Raw genomic sequence first — 18,018 nt, forward strand, 5'->3', positions numbered from 1 at the left:
CAGCAAACTATTCAACTTGTTAAATTTCTTTCTGCCTGCTGGCAGGATATATTTTATTTTCATGTTATGCAAAATGACTATTCTCACTTTGGGACACCCATTGTCCTCTCAGAAGTCAAAACAGTGAAAACCAGAAGCAAGCCTATTGAAAATTAGAGAATTAAATCTCATTCAAATAGAGAAGACCTTCGAGCTATGTGAAGGACTTTTGACTTTTAAAGAAAATCACCTTAGGAGGAACATGTTTCAAGTTTAAGAAGCAGTTATTCTAATTGTACTTGGAAACTCATAAAATGTGCTCCCCAAAAGGCATAAACATTTAGCTCATTTATATAAAATAGACCAAGCAAACACAAAAACCTGGTTCCAATACCTAAGTTTGAATCCACACTCTGGTCTTCCTGGTGATTATCCTCTTCCAGGCCAGTTTCCCTTTCTTGATCATCTGAAACCAATTCCTCCTTATCACTCAGAACAACTTCCTGGTTTTCAAAATGATGTCTCACTTGTTCGGAAGGAGGATCAAACATCAAGAAAGGATCCTGGGTGCTTGGATTTGCAGTCAAGTCTTCCAATGCACTGCACTGTGAAGAAAACAAGCTACTAGAACATCTCGCTTCCTCATTAAGGTGATGTTCCTGGGATGCCTTTCGCAATGATACCTGGTTACTGCAGTCATTTATGCTATTCTTCAATGATACTAGTTTCTCCTCTGTTATCTTAGATAGACACTCTGTGGCAACAGTGCCATGTCTGGTAGATTGAGAAGACATATTGGTTACTTTACCAAATAATAAGTGTTGGAAGCAGGGAAGTTCTTCATCCTCACTAGATACATCCTCTTCTGAGGAATCTAATTTCCTGGCCCGTCTTTGGTGACCCAGAGTCAAACTTGTTTGGGCTAACGGGCTCGGGCTCCTTCTGAACTCTCTTCTCTGGACACTTTTGCTAAAAACAGCAGATCTTTCCTTAATGCCACTTTCAGCAAAGCTGTTATTTTCCTTTATTTCATCATCATCTAACAGATCATCAGGTGTCTCAGAACAAATCTGAGATGCATGACTACTTCCCATAGGTACTTCTAGGTTATCTGAAATTAGACATGGAGAGAAATCTGTTTTAACAGCCTGAACTACTTCTTCATTTTCTCCTTGCTTTTTAATTTCAGGATGCTTACAATTAGTTATAGAAAGACTTTGATCATAGACTTCAGGTTGCATAAGACCTAATCTGAGCATAGCACTTAATTTAGGTCCTCTGTTTCTACCAAGCTCTGCTTGAATGTTCTCACCACTGGAACCTACTTCATTAACACTGGAACCGACTTCATTAATACTGCTTGAGCTGGCTTCTTTAAAATCACTTTCTCTAATGTTATTTTGGCTAATTGGGCTCACTGTCCTTTGAATGATGCGCTCCTTTCCCACTGCTCTTTCAAGTGATATTGTATGTTCCTCAAATCTTTCCTTTGACAGGTTTTTCTTATATTTAGTTTTAACAGATGACTTGATAGGAGAAAGTGATGGCATCTGATCTGGATTTTGTGAAATTCCATGTTCATCTGCAGTAATGAGTTCAGATTCATTGCCTCTGAACTGAAATGACTGACAAAGCTTAGAGACTCCTTGAATGCTACATTTGGCATAATCAACTGGCTTATCTTTCTGACAAACTACAGGAAAACCTGCAGTTGTATGAACTGCCTGCACATGTTTGATTTTAGACTCTTTCTTCTCCTGATCTTCTTTTTGTCTACAGTCAAAAGTGACTTTTGGACTTTGTTTTCCTAAGCACCTGGAGTCGGCAGAGACTGTTGCACATTCCTTTTCTGGATTTGAAAACAGAGCAAATGACTGACGCTTTGAAATCTTGAATGTATTCTGTAAATACTGAGTATCAAGTTCACCCTCTTCCATTTCTACAATTGTCTCCTGTGTGTGGTTAGCTTCACGTCTCAACGGATCCTTAAAATTCTCAGTGTCATTTCTAGTATCTTTAGAACAACCATGGAAAAGTTCAGTGGCATTTCCAATTGCTGCATACTGACTTACATGTTGATTTGGTGCTGCTTTTGCTTTCCCTAGGGTGTCAGCTCCCAGCAAGGAGATACTGTCTTGAGTGTCATAATCAGTATCAGGTATCATTGAAATACTGGTACTCTCTAGAGATCTAGATCTTTCAGTTTGCAAACCCTTTCCTCCACTTAACATCAGACCTCCGGCGTCTCTGGTACTATCAGACACTTGAAATGTTTCTAGGTTCTCTGCTACTTCTCCTTGTAGGCTAGAATTGACAAATTCTTGAAGTTTATCAGAACTTGAACATTTAGTAAGAAAACCAGTTACGTTTGTTAAATTTAGTTCTGGGAAAGCATCACTGGAATGCCTTTTACTTATTTGTTCATTTCGCTTGTTACTCTTCTTGGTTCCAGTTGGAGTTTCTTTATCTTTCAGGAGTTGAAGCATTCTGCTGTGCCTTATTGGCTTTTGGTCAGAATTTTTTTTCTTTACCTCTTTACTGCTAGAACAACTATCAATTTGTAGTTCATTATGATTAGGTTGGCTTGGATTTCTATTGGCTACTAGTTCAAGTGCATGAATATGCCTGGTAGAGGACATCCTCTTCAGCCTATTCTTCTTAGATGCTTTTGAATTGTAGATACTTAATTCTAGTTCCATATTGCTTATAATGCTGCTTATGGGTTCACCGTTAGTTTTGAAAGCAGATTCTTTTTCCAATGATTCTGTTGGGTTAGCATTTTTCTCTTTCTGAACATAATCGTCTTTTGTTTCATTCTCATGACCACTATTAGCAATATTTATCACTTGACTGTTCTTCTGCTCCATTTGGTCAGTTCCCTGATTTATCTTTTCAGGCATCTTTTGAACAACTGTCAAATCTACTTTCTTGATAAAATCCTCAGGATGAAGGCCTGATGTAGTCCTCCTTTTATGCTTTATTTTCTTTGTCAGGAGGCGCTCTTGTGTTATCTTAGGTTCTGTAGCAATGGCTCCTATAAAAAGATTTTCAGCTATGTGGCTCAAGTTAGGGAGGCTTGCCTTCCTGTGATAGGTTTTCCCAAATATTTTATCTTCAATGTTAGTCTCTGTTGGTTTGGATTGGACTCTTTCACCTGCAAATATTAAAGCATTGTGAGGATCACGGGCTATTAAGTCTATCTTCTCTGAAGAACCAGAATATCCATCTACTTCATTTGGAACTTTCAATGCACCAACTACTTCTGCATTTGATTCAGACCCCCCATTGTGTGAGTCATCAGAAGTTAGTATGTCATCACTTCTGGAAAACCACTCATTAACTTTCTGAATGCTACTATTCAGTGTTATCCAAGGAATATCTTGGGTATTTTGAGGACTCTCAAAGCATGGAGGTTTCTGCTTATTCAGTTCTTTTCGCCCATACAGGGGATCAGTATCCACATCTACCTTTTTCTCTGTGCTGGGAGTCTGCCTATCATTACACATTTCCTTACTTTCAGCCCATCTGTTCTGTTGGCTCCTTGCTAAGCCAGGCTGTTTGCTTTTATTACAGAATTCAGCCTTTTCTACATTCATTTTGTCTTTAGTGAGTAATAAACTGCTGTTCTCATGCTGTAATGAGCTGGCATGAGTATACGTGCCACATGGCTCCACATGCAAGTTTGAAACAGAAATACCCTGATACTTTTCTGGATGCCTCTCAGTTGCATGCTTCTCAATGGTGTTCAAATCTTTTTTACTGGATTGATGATGCTCAATGTTTGTTAAGTCCTTCTCGGGAAACTCACAAGCAGCTGAAAATATACAAAAACAACAAGGTGCTTACAAACTGAATTATTCCAAAAAAGATATATATTTAATATAACTTAGGGGATGAAAAGCAAGCAACTGGCTATTTTTAAAGAAGTGAGCCTCATAAACTACCAAACATACTGAAGACATACCTTATACTCTTTCATCTAACTATTTATTTAGATTCTCATTTCTATTCAAGATAATTAAAATTTATTTTCAGAATATTCCCTACTCATAAACCGCACCTCCTATTTCTCTAAACTCTGAGTGAATTAATAGCAGACTGTTTGGATATCAGATACACAGTGCTCTATCTTCAGACTTATACCCCCTATATTTAAAAACCAGTAGTCAAAAGATAAAATACAAATACATCAATTAAAAGTAAAGGGAAACAACAGACATAGGGAACTGGTGGTTTAATGGGTTGAGCCCTCTACCGTAGGTTTTACCCTTAGGAAGACGGTTGCTGCAAAGGAGAGGCTAGGCCTCCCTATAATTGTGCCTAAGAGCCTCCTCCCAAATGCCTCTTTGTTGCTCAGATGTGGCCCTCTCTCTCTAGCTAAGCCAACTTGAAAGGTGCAATCACTGCCCTCCCCTCTATGTGGGATCAGACACCCAGGGGAGTGAATCTCCCTGGCAACGTGGAATGACTCCTGGGGAGGAATGTAGAGCTGGCATCGTGGGACGGAGAACATCTTCTTGACCAAAAGGGGGATGTGAAAGGAAATGAAATAAGCTTCAGTGGCAGAGAGATTCCAAAAGGAGCCGAGAGGTCACTCTGGTGGGCACTCTTACGCACAATTTAGACAACCCTCTTTAGGTTCTAAAGAATTGGGGTAGCTGGTGGATACCTGAAACTATCAAACTACAACCCAGAACCCATGAATCTCGAAGACAATTGTATAAAAATGTAGCTTATGAGGGGTGACAATGGGATTGGGAAAACCATAAGGACCACACTCCATTTTGTCTAGTTTATGGATGGATGAGTAGAAAAATAGGGGAAGGAAACAAACAAACATACAAAGGTACCCAGTGTTCTTTTTTACTTCAACTGCTCTTTTTCACTTTAATTATTATTCTTATTATTTTTGTGTGTGTGCTAATGAAGGTGTCAGGGATTGATTTAGGTGATGAATGTACAACTATGTAATGGTACTGTGAACAATCAAATGTACTATTTGTTTTGTATGACTGCATGGTATGTGAATATATCTCAACAAAATGAAGATTAAAAAAAAAAAAAGTAAAGGGAAACAACAACAACTACAAAGTGAAGGGCAACAAGCAGTTTCATAGGGTACTCGTATAATCACATCAGTCTAGTACCACTGAAATATATCAGGCTACACGATGACATCCAACAAAGAATGATATTCTGATTCTGCCACGGGATACTGTGAATTATAAATGTCCCAAAGGGTCTTCAGAAATGACAGTATTGTGTCTACCCACTCTTTCTTCAGTGTCTGTCAGGTTGGGAAGATTTGCCATTACCCTTTTTCGCAGCATCCAAACTGACTTCAACTCTGGCTTCTTGAGGGGTGATTTGTAACAATTCTTGGTCTCTCACACTATAGGAAAAAGAAGCCCTAATGAGAAAGAGTAGTTATATCCTTAATGGACTGTCAAATGAGCAAGATAAAATATTTTAGCTTCTCCAGGGAGGGCTGCAGTAAGCTGATGAATCTGACTCACTTTTTGAAATCTGTACTCTCCTTTAGTAACTTCTAATTAGGATGGAACAGTCAACGACTGAAGACACAAAACTCAAGAGTACTCATGTAAAACAGTTCTTCATGGATATGCAAATGAGAGCCAAAATTTAAATGATAGCCAAAAGTGAGTTAAAAAAAAATCTTAAAAGTGTACCTAAATGAGAAAGCAAGAGCAAAGATAAATAAGCAAAGGAAGCACAGGAGGAAATAAGGCCTGTGAGAATGAGAATAAACCATGCAGACATCCCAACAGAAGGCAAAGACCGCCACCTTGCTACACTGCCATCTGTGCTTTTTTTCAGGTTAAAAAAACAATTTCTCCCAATTGTGAGATTAGAAAAAAGTCATTTGCAGACAAAAACTGATTGGTAATGACAACATCATAATTTAGACAAGCTATCACAGACCTTAGACAGGGTCAAACAATAATTCCTAAAGAAACAGGGATAGGTGGAACTAAGAAGCAGAAGATACAAAGAATTCAAATTGGAGTACTCTAAAATTCTCACCGCTACAATTACTGCTGTCAATACTACTGTATATGAAGAACCAAGCTATAGAACAATCATCAGTCAGAAGAAAGTCTGTGAAAAGTTCTGTTTCTTAAATTTCCTTTTGACATTACTAATAAGGCAAATAAGCAAAAAGGATATTTCCTCAGTTATAAAATGAGGTGATTACACCAAATTATTTCTAAGGTCTCTTCCAGCACCATGATTCTAATCTATAGAAACACCAATCCTTAACATTAACTTAATATGAAAATACCAGCTTCCTAGACAAAGGTTGTCTTTGACTCACCTGCAATAACTTGCCTTGTTGACTGTATCTTCAGAAGAATCAGATCCTAAAAAATAACCCCAAATATAGACCCCCATCAGTAAAGAGTTAAATTAAAAAATGTACTTGTTGCAAAACAGATACTCGTTCAAAAAATATTTACTTAGCACAAGACAGACATGTCAGGCAATGCAGAGAAGTGGTTAAAAGCACAGGTACTAAAGCCAGACTTGGTAAGTTTGAATCCTGGCTCTACCACTTTACTAGCATTACTACATTGGCAAGATTTCTTAACTGCCCCATGCCTCAACTTTCTCATCTGTAAAATGATTATAATAATAGTAACTAGCCTTAGAGGTTTGTCATGCATCTAAATGAATTATACAAGTAAAGCACAATAGCACCTGGAATATAGTAAGTCCTCCTAAACATTAGTCATTCTAATTATTTTGATCATGTTTACGACACATACCTGCTGTCCAGAAACTCTCAATCTTATGGGGGGAGAAAGTAATACAGGTAATTTCAATAAAACCCATTAAGCACTAACGTAAACATAAGGTGGTGCTTGGAAGCCCAAAGGAGGGCCACTGTTGGCAATTAAAAATATGTTCTAAAAGATAAGGCAATCAGAGAAACCTTTTTGAACTCTGAGCTCAGCTCTTCTAAAAAGGTTTTGTAGTCTAGTACCATTTATCTGATTCCTCCAAATGCTGTAGCAACCTATCATGTCCTTTCTTATCACTGCTCTCCATTTTTCAAAGTATATTTACACAGACTTATCAGACATCCTGTCTTTTGCTCCCTTTATAAAGTGAGGTTCTTCAAGGTAGCAACCTGAATTTTTCATATTATTTAAAACTTACCATACAGCTAATAAAACTATTTTATTTTCACTTTCCAAAGCTCCCCGCCACATTTATAAATTATGACAAAGGTCTGATAAAACCATAACTTAATCCAGCAACTATTATTCTAAACTTACAAAGTCTGAGTCTCTTACCCAATTCAATGTAGACAGATTTACTTTGAAGTTGTATCTGCTGCTTTGTCCTCAGAGATCTCACAATTCCAAGGTTAGAAAGCTGGACACTAAGACTGGTTTCCTGCTAAGCAATACAGTAAAAAAAATGGTCAACTGATTGTTGGCCAGTTTGCTTTTTTTTTTCTGAAGAGAAACTTGAGGCCATGGATGAAACAAATTGGCCATGATCAATTAGCTAAAATTTATATGATACTTGGGAAAAACACCCAGCAAATTACATACCAAAATGCCTGGGTTATGTATGATTTGGATGGTTTTTCCTTTCACTGTTGTTTTATATATTCTAAACTTAATATGTATTATTTGTGTAATTTTTTTAAGTATAAGAAAAGCATATTTTGAAGCTAATACTTTATATTATATTATAGAAAGGGAATGATGCATTTGTCATACATTTCTAATCACAGGATTGGCAAGTAAGATAAAATAAATTTTAAAAAAAGGTAAACAAAGACAACAAAAATCCAGCATTCCTAAGAACATTTAATAAGGGAAAGAATATTTAAAAACTCAGCATTCCTTTGATGAAGCTTTCCTTCTTCCTTTTAGCCCTTCTGGATCCACTGAAGAATGAATGCTGGTACCAAGAGCTATTACTTTAAGACCTCCATTTTTCATTCACAAATGAGTAACAACAGAGCAAATCACTGTATTCTCTTTGACAATTCTACCCTTAAAGGTGGAGTAATTTTTAAATGTTAAAAACTGATTTTGTTTTCAGACAACTTTTCAGAAAAAAGAAAATTAAAAAAACTTCCTCATGCCTGGAGAATTGCCATAAGATAGTGTCCCAGTCTGGATATATTGTGTCCCCCAGAAAAGCAATGTTCTTTGATGCAATCTTGTGCAGGCAGACTGATTAGTCTGTTGATTAGGGTAGAACTCTGATTGAATTATTTCCATGGAGGTGAGGACCCCACCCATTCAGGGTGGGTCTTGATTAGTTCACTGGAGAGCCAGGAGCCAACACAGGTGCTGACACTGACTCTTGGGAGCTGCTGCATGAAGACGTTTGGAGATACGGACAGAAGGATGTTCGGAGATGCTAAGCTAAGAGATAAGTCTGGAGTTTGCCCTAGAGAAGATAAGAGAGGACCTCCAGATGCTTAGAGAGGAATGCCCTGGGAGAAAGAAGTAAGGACACACAGAAGCTGAGAGAGAGACATTTTGGAGAAGGCCATCTTGAAACACAACCTGGAGCAAAGGACCAGCAAACACCAGCCACGTGCCTTCCCAGCTGACAGAGGTGTTCCAGATGCCGCCGGCCATTCTTCAGTGAAGGTATCATTTTGTTGATGCCTTAGTTTGAACACTCTTACGTACTTAGAACTTTAAATTTGTACCCAAATAAATCCCCTTTATAAAAGCCAATCATTTCTGGTATTTTACATTACAGCAGCATTAGCAAACCAGAACAGATTTTGGTACCACAGAAGTGGGGTGCTGCTGAGTCTTCAAATACCAAACATGTTGGAATGGCTTTTTAAATGGATAAGGGGAAGATTCTGGAAGAATCATGAGGAGCTTGATAGAAAAGGCCTGATTGCTTTGAAGAGACTCTTTGTAGAAATATGGACTATAAAGATACTTCTGATGATTACTTCTATTTACAGCAATAATGAATGTGTCATTGCAAACTGGAAGAAAGGTGATCCTTTGTCTTAAAGTGGTGGAGACTTTGGCAAAATTGAGTCCTGGTGTCAGATGGAAGGCAGAATTTGAAAGCGATGAGCTGGGATACTTAGCTGAAGGGAACTCCAAACTAAAAGTAGAAAATGCAGCCTGGCTTCTCCTTGCAGTTTACAGTAAAATGTGAGAGGAAAGAGATAAGCTGAGAACTGAACTCTTGGGTACAAAGAAACCAGAAATTGCTGGTCTGGAAACTCTGGGCTTCCAGAAAGTGAAACTCCAGAGGCTATAGCCCCATATGAGGATTTAACAAAACCTGGAACCAGCTAGCCATTTCAGTACAAGCTAGAATTAGAGATGCAATTATCCAGAAAGGATCTGTGGGAAGTTTCACTGTCCGACGGTTTTGATACCTGTATGCTGCATGCCAAGCCAACAAATTTTCTGCGAGCTCTGTATAAGCAGAACCACTGCCAGTCTAGACTAACAGGGAAAGAAAAAGGACAAATTGAAGGAAAGATGACTTCAAAGGCAGAACCATGGAAGCTAAGGTCTGGAGCCAAGAAATCTTGGACCAGAAGAGAAGAACTACTTATGCATGTGGAAAGGTTGAGTTTGCCCTGGAGGCAGAGGGTGGGACTTCTGCCTCAATGCTCAGGAAGAGTGCTGCCATGCCAGGCCTCAGAGAAGGTGGAGATTGGGAAGAGTCTGACCACCACCCCACTGTTCTGAAGGAATTGAGCATGTGCCCCAGAGATGGAAGAGAGTCTGGGTGCCACCCTGATGTTTGAGGAGGTTGGGGTCGAGAAGAAGGTAGTGGTTCTAGTTTGCTAATGCTGCCAGAATGCAAAACACCAGAAATGGATTGGCTTTTATAAAGGGGATTTATTTGGTTACAGAGTTACAGTCTTAAGGCCATGAAGTGTCCAAGGTAACAGATCAGCAATCGGGTACCTTCGCTGGAGGATGGCCAGTGGTGTCCAGAAAACCTCTGTTAGCTCAGAAGGCACGTGGCTCTTGTCTGCTCCAAAGCTCTGGTTTCAAAATGGCTTTCTCCCAGGACGTTCCTCTCTAGGCTGCAGTTCCTCAAAATGTCACCCTTAGTTGCATTTGGGGATTTGTCCTCTCTTAGCTTCTCCGGAGCAAGAGTCTGCTTTCAATGGCCATCTTCAAAATGTCTCTCATCTGCAGCTCCTACGCTTTCTTCAGTGTCCCGCTTGGCTGTAGCTCCTCTTCAAAATGTCACTGTCAGCTGCACTGAGTTCCTTCTGTTTGTAAGCCCATTTATATGGCTCCACTGATCAAGGCCTACCCTGAATGGGTGGGGCCATGCCTCCATGGGAATATCTCAGAGTTATCACCCACAGTTGGGTGGGGCACACTTCCATGCAAACAACCTAATCCAAATGTTTCAACTTAATTGCCACCAAAATGTCTGCCCCACAAGATTGCATCAAAGAACATGGCTTTTTCTGGGGGACATAATACATTCAAACCAGCACAGTGGTCTCCCCAGTACAGGCATATGTTGGAGCATTCACCCCAGCATTTGGGGAGAAGAGGGCTGCCACCAAGGCCTTTGGAAAGGGTGGGACTATTGCTGTTTCAAGCCCCAAGGATAAAACATCATTCTATAAATGACTCTCAGACTTCGAAATCTAATGAAGTTTGCCCTGTGGGCTTTAGGAACTGTTTTGGAACTTTGAACTCTGTTTTCCTTCCAATTTCTTCCTATGGCAATGGGAACATTTATCCTATCACTGTCCCTCCTTTGTATATTGGAAGCAGATAACTTGTCTAAGTTTCATAGCCAGAGAATTTTGCTTTAGGACAAACCACGCCTATAATAGATTTTAATAAGACTTTGTACTTATCTGTATTGTGATGGAATTAATGTACTTTTGCATTTGGAAATAGCATGTCTTTCTGGGGTCCAGGGGTGGAATGTGCCAGTTTGAAACTGTTATGGACCCCAGAAGAGCCAAGATCTTTTAACCCAATCCTGTTGGGTGGAACCCTTTGATTGGGTTATATCATGGAGGTGTGGCCCCACCCATTCAAGTTGGGGCTTGATTAGATCACTGGAGTATTTAAGAGAGCTAAGAGCTGACACAGACACTGATGTTGAGAGACTCTTGGAGTTACAGACAGAAGGATGTTTGGAGATGCTAAGCTAAGAGATGAAGCCCAGAGTTTGCCCCAGAGAAGCTAAGAGAGGAGAAGCTAAGAGAGGAGAAGCTTAGAGAAGCTAAGGGAGAAAGAACAAGGACACACAGGAGCTGAGGGAGAGGAGTGAAGACAGAAGCCCAGAGACATTTTGGAAAAAGCCATTTGTTCTGGTTTGCTAATGCTGCCATCATGCAAAATACCAGAAATGGATTGGCTTTTATAAAGGGGGTTTATTTGGTTACAAATTTGCAGTCTGAAGGCCATAAAAATGTCCAAATTAAGGCATCAACACATGTATACCTTCACCAAAGGAAGGTCAATGGTGTCTGAAAAACCTGTTAGCTGGAAAGGCACATGGCTGGCATCTGCTGATCCCAGGTTGTGTTCCAACTTTTCTCTCAGCTCATGTGCCTTCTTCAAAACGTTGCTCCTGGGGCATTTTGTCCTCTCTTAGCTTCTCCGGAGCAAACAGTGGGCTAGCATCCCCAAAGTATCAGCAAAAGTCTGTTTTCTGCAGCCTTCTCCAAAATGTCACTGTCAGCTTCTCTGAGGTCCTTCTGTTTTTTAGCTCTTTATAGGACTCCAGTGATTAAATCAAGACCCACCCTGAATGGGCGGGGTCCATATCTCCATGGAAATAATTTAATCAAATGTTTCACCCACAGTTGATTGAGTCACATCTCCACAAAAACACTCAATCAAAGGATTCCCACCTAATCAACACTAATACGTCTGCCCTTACAAGACTGCAATAAAGAACATGGCATTTGGGGGGACATAATACATCCAAACTGGCACACCATTTTAGAGAAACAACCCAAGAGCAAAGGACCAGCAGATGCCAGCCATGTGCCTTCCCAGCTGACAGAGGTGTTCCGGATGGCATCAGCTGTTCTTCAGTGAAGGTATCTTGTTGAAGCCTTGGTCTGGACACTTCTATGGCCTTAGAACTGTAAATCTGTTGCCAAATAAATCCCCTTTATAAAAGCCAATTCATTTCTGGTATTTTGCATAAAGGCAGCATTAGCAAACCAAAACAGATAGTTATTTTAAAAACCAGCAAGCTTAAAAACACCAGTAACTTTGTGCCTGTTTTGGACAAGCATCACAGGAAATAAAGCACCAGAGAAGGGGAAGGACCTGTATGATTTCTCCTGACCATACCAGGTACAGTGACCTTTTAGGAACTCCTGTAACTCCTGTTGATTTGAACACTTGTTTGACCACAAAACTTACCATCTTTACTGACTTTTTATATAAATTCCTGTGCATCTAGTATACTTGCTAATTCACAAAGCTCAATAAAGAGGTGTGACCAGAATAAATGAAAGTGGCTTTACCAAGGAAGGATTGTCAGGTTCACTCTGTCGAAGTCTTTTGGCACGGTTTCGGAAGCCCATACTTTGGATGATAGAAACTTCTTCCTTCAGCAGCTCAGGAGGGTTATTTTCCTTTTTTGAAAAGTTATAATTGTTTGCAACTGTTGAATTACAAGGCAAAACATTATTTTTGTAGTTAGAAAAAAATTTATCAATTATAATCAAGGAAACCAAAAGAAATTCTGAGTATGCTGTTTGTTATGTTAAGACACTACATTAAGGATACCTATAATTTTTTTTTAAATGAACTTTGGAAATTCTACTCTTAGGAAACAAACAGATCATCAAAGTTATTTCTACTCTTTTTTTTCCACTTCAGTACTAACAAATTTGCCTACTAATAACATACTGATGTTATTTCTAATCTCAGACACCAATGATGTAAGATGCACCATTATTTTCTGTACCACCAAGAAAGAAAACACACCAAACTGAACAATGACACATTATGTTCAAAGGTTCTGAATTTCAGAGATGTTAAAATGTGAAAAATGTGGATCTTAGAAATGATAAGGAGTGAGACCAGTGAGAGTGATTTTAAAAATAGATTACAAGTATAGAGCTAAAACTAACTTAGACCAAAAGGTCTTATCACGTATTCATAGAAAAATAATTGTGTGAACTTCTTGAGTTTTAATGGATAGCCACTTGAGTATCAGCCTCTAGGGCTGTGCAACACTTACACTGCAATCCTGTGTCAAGTTCAAAAGCATGAATGATTTTCAACAGCTCTTCAACAAGTTGACTAAATCTTGTACTTTCTTGTAGGCTTCTGAAATTAAATTGTTTGAGAGATACACTTAACAGCAAGTTATTATTAACTTTCTTAGGACACTGAAATAAAAAAAGGCAAGACATGTAAAGATGCAACAACAGTAGAAAAGCTATATTCAAAGCTATTAGTGACATTATACTGTTGTTAAAACATCACTGACATCAGAATGAACTGTGTGGCAGGATTGATTGTATAATCTTTTGTCATTCATTTAATTCTATCAAAAGTCTAAAACTTTCCTGAAATAATAGTATTCTGAATCCATAGTAGATAAAAATCCACTACAGAGAGAAGTTACTACTATTCGTAACATCTGAACTCTGCCCAACCCTCCATTTCTAGCTCTGCTTCTCAGGGATTTCTGTCAAATAACGACTGCATTGTTTCGAAAACACAGAACACGTATCAGGACAGATTTTGGTTTAGGAAAGTTGTAGGAAAATATGATTCTTTCATTTCTTTATATATTTTTGTGTCTCCTATGTACCAAACATTGGAAATACAGTGCTGACTGAGACAAAGTCACTGCTCTAATTAGGTGTGTGTGTGTCTGTATAAATAGTTAGGTACAAATAAATGCAATGAAGAAAAACAAAGCAGCAACAGCAGACAGAACGGGGGCAGGGTGATGCAGTCCTACTTTACAGAAGACAGCAAGTTCCTGCATTATTCAGAAAAAGGCAATAAATTGCTAATACCTTTATAAAGCAGACATTCCATAAAACTTTCAAGAAAATGACTAGACATAATTTACCCTGCTAAACACACTTTTATACATTTTTCTCTGATGAATTGTTGATAGGAAAATCCAGGCTATGTTATTAAAGAATTTCTGCTTTTTCCTGCTTTTGTTGCTTCCAAACCCCCATCACTATCCAAATCATTTACCTTTTGGTTATAGCATTCTTACACAAAGGACACTGTGAAGGCCCTTTTCTCTGGTTGAGAAGTTTCAGCATACAAAATCTATAAATTATAAAGAAAAGAACAATTCAAATTACTTTCTTTTGTAGAGAATACCCAAAAGGAAAAGAGCATGAAAAGATAATCTCACAACTGTCCTTAAGAGCCATTTAAAAGGTAATGGCTCTATTATAACCTGTGACTTTTTCTAATTGTTTTTAGATGCTGCATAAGAAAAAAATCACACTCTATAAGCAATGATCTATGAAAACGGAACTAACATGAAGATGGCTTACTGTTATGATCAAATAAAACCTATTAAAAAGTAATATGGCATATTTAATGATATATTCATAATTTTTCAGGCTGCATAATCAGGCATAAATGGTGATTCATATAAAATGATTATAATTAGTTTAAAAGCTCAGCAACCCACTATAGTAATCAAGACAATGAGGTATTGGCATAAGGATAAACACATAGATCAACGGAATAGAGTTGAAGGTCTAGAAATAAATTCAACATCTGGTATATTGTCAATTTGTCAATGGTCAATTGATTTATGACAAGGATGCCAAGAGAAATGTGAAAAGAATAGTCTTATCAACAAACGGTGCTGTGATAACTGGATAGCCACATGCAAAAGAATGAAATTAGACTCCTACCTCACACTGTACATAAAAATTAACTCAAAATAGATCATAGAACTAAATGTAAGAGCCAAAACTATAAATCTTTGTGACTTTGGGTAAGGCAATGGTGTGATGGTTAGGTTCATGTGTCAACTTGGCCAGGTGATGGCACACAGCTGTCTGGTCAAGCAAGCACTGACCTAAACATTGCTGCCAGGACATTTGTGGCTGGTTAATAAACCAACAGGCTGGTTTATTAAATCATCAATCAGTTGGCTGCAGCTGTGACTGATGACTCAATGAAGGGCATGTCTTCCACAATGTGAGAATGCAGTTGGCTGGATTTAATCCAATCAGTCAGTTGAAGACTTTTAAGCAAGACAGATAAAGGACCTTCACTTCTTCTTTGGCTGCCCAGTGAAGCATTTCCTGAGGAGTTAGCAGAAGTTGCCAGTCCGTTTCCTGAAGAGCTCATCGAACATGTTTGTCGACGATCCCAGTTCATTTCCTGAGGAGTTCATCGAACATCTTCATTGGAGTTGCCAGTTTGCTGACTGCCCTATGGAATTTGGACTTGTGCATATACCCACAGTTGCATGAGTCACTTTTATAAATCTTATATTCATAGATATCTCTCATTGATTCTGTTTCCCTAGAGAACCCTTCCTAATACAAATGGTTTCTTAAATACAAACACCAAAAACATAAGCAGCTAAAGAAAACATAGATTGAAGTACATCAAAAGTTACAACTTTTGTGCTGCAAATGATACCATAAAGAAAGTGAAAAGATAATCCACAGAATGGGAGAAAATATTTGCAAGTCATATATCGGATAAGGGATTTGTGTCCAGAATATATAAAGAACGCTTACAATTAAATAATAAAAAGGCCAAACAATCTGATTACAAAGTGGACATTTTTCCAAAGAAGATACACAAATGGCCAATAAGCACATAAAAAGATGTTCAACATCATTAGCTATCAGGGAAGTAGAAGTCAAAACCACAACCGCTAGGATGGCCATCTTAAAAAGGATGGACATTAAAAAGTTGTAGAGAGGATGTAGAGACATTGGGATCCTCATTCATCACTGGTGGGAATATAAAATGGTGCAGCCACTTTGGAAAAGAGTTTGGCAGTTCCTCTAAAGGTAAAGTTATCATGTGAAACTCTGCAGCTCCACTTCTAGTTTTCTACCCATAAGAAATGAAAACATATGTCCACACAAAAACTTGTATACAAATGTTCATAGCAGCATTATTTGTAAAAGCCCCAAAGTAGAAACAATCCAAATGCCCATCAACTTATAAAGAGATAAACAAAATGTGGTATATCCATACAATGAAATATTATTCAGCTATAAAAAATAATTAAGTACTGATATATGCTACAATATGGATAAACCTTGAAAACATTATGATAAGTGAAAGAAGTCAGACACAAAGGGCAAATCTATTGAGAAAGAAAATAGTGTTGCCTAGGGCTACAGGGATTGTGGTGATGGGTGCAGAACTCTGACTATACTAAAAAGCACTGAATTGTATACTTTATATGGGTGAATTTTATGGCATGTGAATTATATTTCAAATTTAAAATTGTTTTTTAAAAAAAAAACCCCACCAAAAGTCAGGGCAGGGAAAAAACTCACTCGTCTTCATATTCACATGCCTGGTTTAGCACCTAGCATAGAAAAGCTGTTTAATAGAAGAGTCTAAGGAATGAAGAAGGCTCCAGGCTTCTAGGAAACTTGGGCTTTCGAATGACTCTGGATCTAGAACAACTTTGTTGGCTGTCTCAGACCATACAGCAATAAATAAATGTTGCAAAGAAGACTTGAAGAACACATGCACTATATTCTGCTGAGTCAGTTTCTTTTTCAAAGGAAAATACTGTTCCCATTGTCTTGTCTTGTCTATAAAGATAACATCCCCACAGGGAAAAGACAAAAGAAGACTCAAAAGAGAAGAGAGGTAGAGAGAAAAAATGGATGAGATCAGTAGAGATAGTAGTGGTGACAATAATTAAAAGCAGCAATTCACTACTTCAACCAATGTTTATTTATATTACGTGCCTGGTACTGTTGCAGATGCAGGGAATTCAGTACAAAAAACAAAATAAAATCCCTGCCATTTTAAAGGTCATAATAGTCTGGTGAGGGGTAACTGGGGGAGGGGGAAGATAGCAGACACTGACATTGAAGAGAATGAAATAAAAAAAAGATTAAAGGGGCAGCAAAGTCATTGGGGATGGTGGGCCAACAGTCACTTAGAGAGGACTTGTTACTGGCCAGGTTCTTTAACATGCATTGCCTTCTCTTAAACCACATAGACTCATCCCAAATCACTCATCAATTAAGTGATGAAAGTGAGACTAGATCCAGGATGGAATTTCAACAAAGTCCATGATCTTTCTACCAGAAGGTGAATCTAGGTAGATATGGCAGAAGAGACTCAGGAGTCCTTCATCTATACAGATGCTTCAACTACCATGTTGCACTCAACAATAACTTTAGTTTGGGGTATGGGAATGTCAAAAAGATACCTACATTGTTGAATGCCCTTTAAAGACAGAATAGAGGCTACTGCTCCTTGAGAAGATGCAAATACTAACTGCACTCTAGTACAATGGTTTTAGGAGGCATCAATGTATTATACTAGTAAATGGTACAATTCAACATCTCAGAGCAGAAACAGGGAGGAAATTCCCTGAACACAGCACTGCAGAATCGAGTAGGGTTACAAACTAAGCTAGTGTAGTAGCCTGTACAACAGTTTACAAAAACAATACAGGAACTAGGTATGCAGAAATCAATCTAGGTATGTTCCACTTTTTAAAAAATGCAATTTTACTGAGATTTATTCACACGTCATACAATCCAACCAAAGTATACAATTAGTGGCTCACAGTATCATAATATAGTTGTGCACTCATCACCACAATCAATTTTAGAATATTTTCATTACTCCATAAAAAGAAATAAAAAGAAAACCCAAAACATCCCATTACCCTTATCTCCACCCCCTACCCCCCATTATTGACCCCATCCACTCTTTCTTTAGTTTAGAAAAAGAACAGGCACATAAAGGTCATTAACTAAACTCAGAAGAGGAAATGAACTTTTATAAGACTTAAAGAGACTACTGATGAATCAACAGAATATTGGCATATCTTTCATGGCTCAGAAAAACA

General features: G+C 38.3%; 1 protein-coding gene across 8 annotated transcripts in view; it reads right to left on the bottom strand.

The window, feature by feature from the left end:
- BRCA1 (BRCA1 DNA repair associated) overlaps window positions 1–18,018 on the bottom strand; it is a 91,257-nt gene that overhangs the window by 40,095 nt on the left and 33,144 nt on the right. For 4 of the 8 annotated variants that reach the window (XM_037809762.1, XM_037809760.1, XM_037809763.1 and 1 more), the window contains 7 exons: window positions 14,181–14,258; window positions 13,201–13,289; window positions 12,479–12,618; window positions 7,299–7,404; window positions 6,317–6,362; window positions 5,295–5,371; window positions 374–3,793 (listed from right to left, as the gene is read on the bottom strand). In XM_037809762.1, the coding sequence (XP_037665690.1) occupies window positions 374–3,793; window positions 5,295–5,371; window positions 6,317–6,362; window positions 7,299–7,404; window positions 12,479–12,618; window positions 13,201–13,289; window positions 14,181–14,251 (3,949 nt within the window). In that variant the 5' untranslated portion in view covers window positions 14,252–14,258. The remainder of the gene's footprint in view (window positions 1–373; window positions 3,794–5,294; window positions 5,372–6,316; window positions 6,363–7,298; window positions 7,405–12,478; window positions 12,619–13,200; window positions 13,290–14,180; window positions 14,259–18,018) is intronic. The other 4 variants (XM_037809764.1, XM_037809767.1, XM_037809761.1 and 1 more) reach the window with 4 other exon arrangements.

Source organism: Choloepus didactylus, chromosome 18 (genome assembly GCF_015220235.1).
Source record: "Choloepus didactylus isolate mChoDid1 chromosome 18, mChoDid1.pri, whole genome shotgun sequence".
NCBI lineage: Eukaryota > Metazoa > Chordata > Mammalia > Pilosa > Megalonychidae > Choloepus > Choloepus didactylus.